The sequence below is a fragment of the Oncorhynchus nerka genome, unplaced genomic scaffold (genome assembly GCF_034236695.1).
Source record: "Oncorhynchus nerka isolate Pitt River unplaced genomic scaffold, Oner_Uvic_2.0 unplaced_scaffold_2067, whole genome shotgun sequence".
Taxonomy (NCBI): domain Eukaryota; kingdom Metazoa; phylum Chordata; class Actinopteri; order Salmoniformes; family Salmonidae; genus Oncorhynchus; species Oncorhynchus nerka.
In genome coordinates this window covers 25,790-36,647 of record NW_027039258.1, presented here as the reverse complement: position 1 = coordinate 36,647, position 10,858 = coordinate 25,790, and the positions used below count along the sequence as shown (strand labels likewise).

Below are 10,858 nucleotides of genomic sequence, written 5' to 3'. Positions count from 1 at the left end.
CCACCACCCGTGCCTTGTCTGTGGGTATTCTTTTTCACTGCTAAAACAGTACAGACAATGTGTGAGCAGGCACCTTCTGGGTACAATATATGCTTGTGCTTTGTTAAATATTAGTCAGGGACCATACCATTCTGCAGAATGTTCTTGTATTTGATTTTGACCTGCTGCCATGTCCGTTTTGGCCCGTTCATGTTTAATCTACACACACACACACACACACACACACACACACACACACACACACACATTTAATGGAGTCACACTGCAAAAATTACTTGGTATTTTTGTCTTGTTTTCAGTAAAAATATCAAAAAATGTATCATAGCTTTATACAGTGTGATGGAGTTACTTTACACAATTTCACTCATATCTGCAGTGCATTTCAATTAAAAATTTAACCGTTTCATAATTACAGTACAACTGCATTTTTGGAGATGTGAATTAAATATTTGAATTGTAATTGTGATGTTTCAGCGGAGCGGTGAGTGTGTAATTGTGCACTACTTACGCATTCAGGCGGTCTGCAATACTTTGCCACGCTTTTTCTCTTTGCTTTATCACTGTGGCGGTGTTGCCTTTCTTCTTAATTATATATTTTACCTCCTCGTATGCCTCCATGAGGATTTGTGCTTCCGACGGGGAAAAGTACGCGGCTCTAGTTGCCATGGTAAATCAGTTAATCTGTGATCTGTGGCGGGGTCTATTTGAGTGAGCCGTGAGCGCGCACCTATCCAGGATTGGTTTCACCTGGTTTAATGAATCCGTGTCTGCTCATCCTGGCTTGGTCTTTGTGCAACCAATTAAGCCTGGACGCACATGTTTTGGCTTCATTGAGCTCAGCTGAGTCATTTATCCCGGATGTCTTAATTCTACTTTTGTGCAACAGGCCCCAGTTCTTATTGTTTCTTCAAACTCACCAGTGGTTTTTCCTCTGCCCCTATTGTTCCTGTTTTGACCCTGCCTGCACCTTTGCCCCACTACTCTGGATTATCGACCCCTGCCTGCCTTGACCTGTCGTTTGCCTGCCCTTGTTGCTGAAATAAACATTGTTACTTCGACAGCCTGCGTCTGGTTCTTACCTTAAACGTGATAGCGACCGCTAAAAGGGGTAGTTTAGTGATCTCGTGGTCGGATGTGAGCTAGTTAGCATTCGAGTCTGCTCATTTATATAGCCAGCTAGCTAACAAACGTAAATGTGAAATAAATGGGGTAACTAATATATACGTTGAAAGTGTGTTAATTAAACACAGCGGCTAATATATACGGAAAGCGTTCAAAAAAAGAGGAGAATGTTTTGGTCATGTTGACTAGCTGTTCTTGTTGAAGTATTGAAATTCCCACAAAATAATGTTAAGGTTCTCGGGAACTATTTGAGAACATTCCCAATGTCTTCCTAGAACGTGAACAAACATTTAATTAAATATGTTTGAACTTTTAGGAGACGTTCTATTACAGTAATGAAATACCGAGAAAATTAGTTTGTCAAGTTCCTGTAAATACGCAGAGAATGTTCCAAAGTCAATCAACGATACTGCACCATTCCCAGAACGTTGTGGAAAGGTTGAATGCAAAATAACCCTAAAACAACCACGCTCTTAGAAACACATGGTTCTCAGAACGTTGTTTTACCTTGGAAATGTCCATTGTTATCCACACAGATTCCAGGATGGTAAGAGGTAACAGAAAGCATTGTTATCCACACAGATTCCAGGATGGTAAGAGGTAACAGAAAGCATTGTTATGCACACAGATTCCAGGATGGTAAGAGGTAACAGAAAGCATTGTTATCCACACAGATTCCAGGATGGTAAGAGGTAACAGAAAGCATTGTAATCCAGGGGAGGTGTAAACAGGTTCCAATCAATCAAATGTATTTATATAGCCCTTAGTACATCAGCCGATGTTACAAAGTGCTGTACAGAAACCCAGCCTAAAAACCCAAACAGCAAGCAATGCAGATTGATGTAGAAACACAGTATTCAAGTGATATAGATGGCAAAAAGGGCAAATCCCAGCAGTTTGTCAAAGTAAAAGCTGTCGGACTCTAGCTAATGTTACCTGACCACCGCTCCAGCTAGGTAGCCTTCACCAGGCTAGTTAAGGGCCATGGGTCACCAACAAGTAGCATTAGACAGGGATCTTATATTAAAAGCCACCAAGCTTTGAGCTAAAGCTAGCTAGCCTTCAACAAGTAGCATTAGACAGGGATCTTATATTAAAAGCCACTGAGCTTTGAGCTAAAGCTAGCTAGCCTTCAACAAGTAGCATTAGACAGGGATCTTATATTAAAAGCCACTGAGCTTTGAGCTAAAGCTAGCTAGCCTTCAACAAGTAGCATTAGACAGGGATCTTATATTAAAAGCCACTGAGCTTTGAGCTAAAGCTAGCTAGCCTTCAACAAGTAGCATTAGACAGGGATCTTATATTAAAAGCCACCGAGCTTTGAGCTAAAGCTAGCTAGAAGAAGAAGAAGAAAAACAAGAAACATGACTTTTGTCAGTTGAAAGATAATGCTGGGCTTATCTGTGATGTTGTACAAAACCATTTGAGTCAATAATTCATTTTGTGGAAATCCGTGTCAACGGTCTTTCATTGATAAACTGTCTCGCAAAGTCATATGACTAAGTTTCTGATAAGGGCTGGGTTTATCATTTGTAACCATCTACAAACATACTCCAAGTGTGTGAGCTTATTACTTCCCGTTTATGACCTGTTGCTACAGTGGTTTACTTCTGTCTGCAATGTTGAAAAGGCTGATGGTGAAACAGGGAGTAAGAAAAAATATATATTTGATCTGAGTTCATCGCTTGATTAGCAAAGCTACTCCGACTGCCACCAAAGTGCTGCGAACTTGCTCTCATGCCGGGGGTTGTTGTTGGACGGCCCACGTGTCCCAGAGCCTATAGGCTGTGCCAGAGACCGGGGGAACATGAGATGTGCTCACTCAATTCCTCCATATTTATAAAAGGAGACATACGTTGCTGTTCAGAAGTTGGAACTAGAGGTACAGTTCCACTGTAGAACCGCAATGACAAACATTTTGTGACAATTGCCTTCGTTTGTGGCACTAAATTTTTTTCTTGGTTTGTTATCTTTACAGGACCATACTATTCCCTTAAATCCTGTAAGATACATATTGAAAGCAAATGTAAACAATAGAGCAAATGGTAATGAGAGTGCTCGAGTAATGACACACACAACACACAGAGCCGGAGTTGAAAACTGACCATGTAATCGCAGAGAGCATACACATTCAAACTGACATATTGGTAGTCTACAATCAAACCAATGTATTTCATATTCAATGTCTTGAGATTTAAAAATACAAACTACACTTTCATCAAATGGCATAAACAGTATATAAACGGTTCATTCTGAACATCACTGAACTACATTACTAGACATTACTAGATTACTACATTCTTCATATTCATGTATCTTTTTTTACCAGGCAAGTTAATTAAGAAAAAAAATCTTACTTACAATGATGACTTCTCTCCTGTGTTTAAAGGCATCTCTACTGTGTGTAAAGGCTTCTCAACTGTGTGTGTTCTGTTATGTGATTTCAGGTAATCTAACCGGGTAAAATTCTTTCCGCACAGGGAGCAGTGGTAAGGCTTCTCTCCGGTGTGTATTCTCTTATGTTTTTTCAGACAACTTGATTGAGAAAAACTCTTCCCACAAACGGAGCATTGATAAGGCTTCTCCCCCGTGTGTGTTCTTGTGTGGGATTTCAGGTGGGTTGACTGGGTAAAACTCTTTCCGCACAGGGAGCAGAGGAAAAGCTTCTCTCCAGGTTTTTCTCCTGTATGTATTTTTTCATGCTCTTTCAGGTACTTTGCTAAGGAAAATCTTTTTCCACACTGGGAGCAATGGTAGGGCTTTTCTTCTGTGTGCGTCTTCTCGTGCTGTTTTAGGATCCCTAACTTGGTAAATCGCTTTTCACACTGAGAGCAGTGAAAAGGTTTTTCTCCCGTGTGTACTATTTTATGTTCTTTCAGATGTGCTAACCGGGTAAAAGCCTTTTCACACTGAGAGCATTGGTAAGGCTTCTCGCCTGTGTGTATTATTTGATGTTGTTTTAGATTCTGTAACCAGGTAAAACACTGTCCACACTGGGAGCATTTGTGAGGCTTCTCTCCTGTATGTATCCTCTCATGTTTCTTTAGGTCCCCTAACTGGTTAAAGCTCTTTCCACAGTAGGAACAGTGATGTCGTCTTGCTGGTTCGGAAGTCTCTGGTTCCTCTGCTGAGTCTGGTCTCTCTGCTGTCAAAGACAGAGTGTTTATTTAAAGTGGAACAGAAAGCATTTTAACTAATTTGCAGATATGAAACAAACAAGACAATCATAATCAGTCAAAATGATAAAATTCCCAGTTTATGCTACAAAACCAACTTCATAAGAGGTTTTTAAAAATAGGTTATATTTGACTCAACATTCCACGACGTACATTAAGGCATTGTTGGCAGAATAGATGGATACAGTTCAATGCATTAATAATATAATTCACCAATACATTTCTTAGTAGTCCAAAAAATATTGCTCTCAGTTTGTAAATTACAGCTGGCCTGGTACATTGTTTACTGCCTCCATTCAGGATGCACTGTATCAGATTCAATGACAAAAACAGACGAATGTAACTAAGGCTGGGAATGTCAATACAATCAGACTAGCAAGGGCAATGATCACGAGGCAGTCATAATGTGGCTAATAGGCTAGCGTTTCTATTTAGGTAGCAAGCTAAAAAACATGGAGCTTAACACTAGCTAGCTAACAGGAGGATGTGATGTCATTGGAGGAGCGGGTGAGTGACTGACTTTTCCCCCTCGTATTGTTTTTTGGTGGCTACACAGCTAGAGAAGCAGGTGTGATTTGGTTAGCTAGCAAGAACGACTGTTATCCATTTAGCATATATCTCTTGGGTTTGCAAATTCACTATGGCTATCTACTCCAATTTCAGAGCACTCTTGTCTGACTGTACCGGAGCGCAGAATAACTGATGAATTTAGAATTATAGAATGTAGAATTTATGAACGCGAAACACCTGCTGAATGAATATACACTGCTCAAATAAATAAAGGGAACACTAAAATAACACATCCTAGATCTGAATGAATGAAATATTCTTATTAAATACTTTTTTCTTTACACAGTTGAATGTGCTGACAACAAAAATCACGCAAAAATTATCAATGGAAATCAAATGTATCAACCCATGTAGGTCTGGATTTGGAGTCACGCTCAAAATTAAAGTGGACAACCACACTACAGGCTGATCCAACTTTGATGCAATGTCCTTAAAACAAGTCAAAATGAGGCTCAGTAGTGTGTGTGGCCTCCACGTGCCTGTATGACCTCCCTACAACGCCTGGGCATGCTCCTGATGAGGTGGCGGATCGTCTCCTGAGGGATCTCCTCCCAGACCTGGACTAAAGCATCCGCCAACTCCTGGAGAGTATGGTGCAACGTGGCGTTGGTGGATGGAGTGAGACATGATGTCCCAGATGTGCTCAATTGGATTCAGGTCTGGGGAACGGGCGGGCCAGTCCATAGCGTCAATGCCTTCCTCTTGCAGGAACTGCTGACACACTCCAGCCACATGAGGTCTAGCATTGTCTTGCATTAGGAGGAACCCAGGGCCAACCGCACCAGCATATGGTCTCACAAGGGGTCTGAGGATCTCATCTCGGTACCTAATGGCAGTCAGGCTACCTCTGGCGAGCACATGGAGGGCTGTGCGGCCCCCCAAAGAAATGTCACCCCACACCATGACTGACCCACCGCCAAACCAGTCATGCTGGAGGATGTTGCAGGCAGCAGAACGTTCTCCACGGCGTCTCTAGACTGTCACATGTGTTCAGTGTGAACCTGCTTTCATCTGTGAAGAGCACAGGGCGCTAGTGGCGAATTTGCCAATCTAGGTGTTCTCTGGCAAATGCCAAACGTCCTGCACGGTGTTGGGCTGTAAGCACAACCCCCACCTGTGGACGTCGGGCCCTCATACTACCACCCTCATGGAGTCTGTTTCTGACCGTTTGAGCAGACACATGCACATTTGTGGCCTGCTGGAGGTAATTTTGCAGGGCTCTGGCAGTGCTCCTCCTGCTCCTCCTTGCACAAAGGCGGAGGTAGCGGTCCTGCTGCTGGGTTGTTGCCCTCCTACGGCCTCCTCCACGTCTCCTGATGTACTGGCCTGTCTCCTGGTAGCGCCTCCATGCTCTGGACACTACGCTGACAGACACAGCAAACCTTCTTGCCACAGCTCACATTGATGTGCCATCCTGGATGAGCTGCACTACCTGAGCCACTTGTGTGGGTTGTAGACTCCGTCTCATGCCACCACTAGAGTGAAAGCACCGCCAGCATTCAAAAGTGACCAAAACATCAGCCAGGAAGCATAGGAACTGAGAAGTGGTCTATGGTTATCACCTGCAGAACCACTCCTTTATTGGGGGTATCTTGCTAATTGCCTATAATTTCCACCTGTTGTCTATTCCATTTGCACAACAGCATGTGAAATTTATTGTCAATCAGTGTTGCTTCCTAAGTGGACAGTTTGATTTCACAGAAGTGTGATTGACTTGGAGTTACATTGTGTTGTTTAAGTGTTCCCTTTAATTTTTTGAGCAGTGTATATATTTTTTGTAATTAATTAATTGAACCTTTATTTAATTAGGAAAGTCAGTTAAGAACACATTTTATTTACAATGGCGGCCTACCAAACCCGGACGACGCTGAGCCAATAGTGTGCCGCCTTATGGGACTCCCAATCAAGGCCGGATGTGATACAGCCTGGATTCGAACCAGGGACTGTAGTGACTCCTCTAGCACTGAGATGCAGTGCCTTAGACTGCTGTGTCCATGTGTGTGTTAACTATTTAACTGTACTAGAATGATTAAAAGTCCGCTAAAGCTTTAAATATTGGTTATCGTATTTTTGGGCAAGGAAAATATAGAATATTGGTCAAAAATGTCATATCGAGGCCTCCCGGGTGGCCTAGGGCACTGCATAGCAGCACTAGCTATGCCACCAGAGACTGAGTTCGCGCCCAGGCTATCGCAGCCGACCGCGACTGGGAGGTCCGTGGGGCGATGCACAATTGGCCTAGCATCGTCCGGGTTAGGGAGCGTTTGGCCGCTAGGGATATCCTTGTCTCATCGCGCACCAGCGACTCCTGTGGCGGGCTGGGCGCAGTGCACGCTAATCAAGGTCGCCAAGTGCCCGGTGTTTCCTCCGACACATTGGTGCGGCTGGCTTCCGGGTTGGATGCACACTAAGAAGCAGTGCGGCTTGGTTGGGTTGTGTTTCGGATGACGCATGGCTTTCGACCTTCGTCTCTCCCGAGCCCGTACGGGAGTTGTAGCGATGAGACAAGATAATAATTACTAACAATTGGATACCATGAAATTGGGGAGAAAAGGGGGTAAACTGTAAAAAATAAAAATAAAATAAAAATGTCATATCGGTGCATCACTACTACAATTGTCACGCTAATCTGGAAGCGACTGCCAAATCGAGGCAAAAGTAAGAATCTCTGGATTAACTAGCTAATAGATTTAGCTAAATTTAGTAATGAATAAACTACCTAAATGTCTTTAAAATGGACAATTCTATGACCCAATAGATCTTAGCAAAGGTGTCAGCTAGAGACGACCCTTACAAAAAAAAGATTGCAGTTTTGAAAGTGTTACACTGCAAAACTACTGCAGTAAAAAAAAAGTGTTTTTTTGTGGCAAACTACCTGCCCTCCAGGACACCTACAGCACCCGATGTCACAGGAAGGCAAAAAAGATAATCAAGGACAACAACCACCCGAGCCACTACCTGTTGTCCTCGCTACCATCCAGAAGGCGAAGTCAGTACAGGTGCATCAAAGCTGGGACCGAGAAACTGAAAAACAGCTTCTATCTCAAGGCCATCAGACCGTTAAACGGCCATCACTAGCACAGAGGGGCTGCTGCCTAGATACGGACTTGAAATCATTGGCCACTGTAATATATGGAACACTTGTCACTTTAATAAATCCACTTTCAACGTTTACATATCTTGCATTATTCATCTCATATGTATATACTGTATTCTATACTGTCTATTGCATCTTAGCCTATGCGCTCTGACATCGCTCATCCATATATTTATATATTCTTAGTCCATTATTCCTTTACTTAGATTTGTGTGTATTAGGCATTTGTTGTGGAATTGTTAGATTACTTGTTAGATATTGCTACACTGTCAGAACTAGAAGCACAAGCATTTTGCTACACTTGCAATAGCATCTGCTAACCATGTGTATGTGACCAATAGATTTTTTTTTTTTTCGTAAGTGGAAGTGCAGGATCTTGTAGGGATTTCTAGTCTTGCATAATGTGGATTAGCATTTTCGAATTTGAGAGTACAATAAAGCTGAATATATTGATAAAAGTCACCTTGTCCGAGATAACATTAAACTGTCATCAAAACGTCACGCCAGGGTAAGGCTACACAATAGATGGCCCTTATTTTAAGCATTTCTAAAATTTCCTATGGGAAAAATGTATGGCGGAAAAACTAATGGAAGCATTTCCCTGCTTGACCGCAGGGTTTTATGGGTATTATGACACCTCCACTGTGGGGCCCGATACCTATCGTGGACATTGCCATTGGATGCACTGAGTCGCCTTAGTAGATATGCCATGTAGCCATGTTAGGAAACGGAAGGGTGTATTGTAATTCACACGTCAGTTAGGCTGATAGCTTGCTTAAAAAAAGTTGTAAACAAACACTGTATAGTTTAGAACCTGTTTAAACTATTATTTTTATCATTTGGATGGTCAGTCCTTGTATTCATAGCTATTTTATGGATTTGACAGTTGTTACATATCGGGCTCTCCAGCACCCAACCTTTAGATGTTCACCAAAACTAGTGTCATGGCGGCCATTGTTGTTGTTGTTTGAATCACGGATTGCCACTTCGAAAATCAACATCAGTTCAACAATTGGCAGTTTGTGCTCCTGTTTTTAAGATGGTATAACGTTACTCACTGGTGTTAATCAGATCTCCAGTCTCATACTCTTCTTCCTCGTCCTCCTCTTTCGTTGTGACAGTAATCTCTTCCTGATCCTCAGCTTTCACTCTGGAAGCTTCTTCCTCGCCTTTCACTGTGACATCCTTCTCTTCCTCCTCTTCTTTCACGACAATATTAAGCCACAGACCCTGTTTCTCAGTCCAGCAGACGTCCTCTTCTTTTGCAGGGGGAGAGTAGTTTAGTGAGCTCATGGTCCGGAATGTTATTAAGAAAGCCAATTTAGATAGTTAGCATAAGCTACTAGCCTAATGCTAATTTAACCAGTTAGCAACCCGACAACGTAAATATGAAGCTGGGATGGGTAACTAGTAGATACGACAGACGTGTGTTTAAAACACAGTGATTAATATACACCGAAAACGTCTAAATAGCTCAAATATGTTCGTATTTGTTGGCTAGCAAGCTATCTAAGTGACTGATTAGCTGTCGTTGTCGAAGAGGTGTCCCGTCCACTAGATTATACGTCACGTCACACTCCGGCTGCATCGCTTGTAAAACTCATATCGCCATCTGCTGACTGGAGTAGGTAACACAGTTTACGTAAATATTTATTTCATTTTCAGGAAATACGTTTATTTTCATTTATTTCATTTGCGTTTACACAGGCAGCCCAATTCTGCATTTTTTTCCAACTAATTGGTCTTTTGATATTTTCAAATCAGATATTTTTCATATCTGATTGGTCAAAATACGCAACTTCTCCTACATGGTGTAATCATGTAGATGTACAGTACAGGTCAGACACACCTACTCATTCAAGGGGTTTTCTTTAGTTGTACTATTTTCTACATTGTAGATTAATAGTGAAGATATCAAAACTATGAAATAACACATATGGAAACATGTAGTAACCAAAAAAGTGTTAAACAAATCAAAATATATTTTATATTTGAGATTCTTAAAAGTAGCCACCCTTTGCCTTGATTATAGCTTTGCACACTCTTCATATTCTCTCAACCAGCTAGATGTATATAATGAACAGACGAGGTCTATACTGCTCCTGCATGGTGTAACAATACATCATGTAGATGTATATAATGAACAGACGAGGTCTATACTGCTCCTGTATGGTGTAACAATACATAATGTAGATGTATATATAATGAGCGTCCACTAGTCAAATCAAATCAAATAGATTTATATAGCCCTTCGTACATCAGCTGATATCTCAAAGTGCTGTACAGAAACCCAGCCTAAAACCCCAAACAGCAAGCAATGCAGGTGTAGAAGCACTAGTGGTGTTCCACATACTATTCAGACAATAACGTGTTGGATTAATCCAATCTTTTTTACAAATTCACACAGGTTTTCGCTGACATAGTGGAATAATACTGATAGGAATATTCATGAGGTAGTGAATGTTTTTAATAATACTGCTAGGAATATCCATGAGGTAGTAAATATCCAGGAATATTCACGAGGTAGTAAATATTTTTAATAATACTGATAGGAATATTCATGAGGTAGTAAATATTTTTAATAATACTGCTAGGAATATCCATGAGGTAGTAAATATTTTTAATAATACTGATAGGAATATTCATGAGGTAGTGAATGTTTTTAATAATACTGCTAGGAATATCCATGAGGTAGTAAATATTTTTAATAATACTGCTAGGAATATTCATGAGGTAGTGAATGTTTTTAATAATACTGCTAGGAATATCCATGAGGTAGTAAATATTTTTAATAATGCTGACAGGAATATTCATGAGGTAGTGAACGTTTTTAATAATGCTGACAGGAATATTCATGAGGTAGTGAATGTTTTTAATAATGCTGACAGGAATA

At 41.2% G+C, this 10,858-nt stretch overlaps 1 protein-coding gene across 2 annotated transcripts; it reads right to left on the bottom strand.

Moving 5' to 3' along the window:
- Nucleotides 1-3,210: 3,210 nt before the first annotated feature.
- On the bottom strand, nt 3,211-9,541 carry LOC115118717 (gastrula zinc finger protein XlCGF17.1-like). Of its 2 annotated transcripts, none has more exons than XM_065014826.1 (2): nt 9,024-9,541; nt 3,211-4,264 (listed from the first exon to the last, which is right to left on the bottom strand). In XM_065014826.1, exons 1-2 carry the CDS (start codon nt 9,256-9,258, stop codon nt 3,480-3,482), a joined length of 1,020 nt encoding a protein of 339 aa, XP_064870898.1. In that variant the 5' UTR covers nt 9,259-9,541; the 3' UTR covers nt 3,211-3,479. The 2 variants fall into 2 exon arrangements, with proteins under 2 accessions (XP_064870898.1, XP_064870897.1); XM_065014825.1 differs by having other exon boundaries at nt 3,211-4,267; nt 9,024-9,540.
- Nucleotides 9,542-10,858: the final 1,317 nt, after the last annotated feature.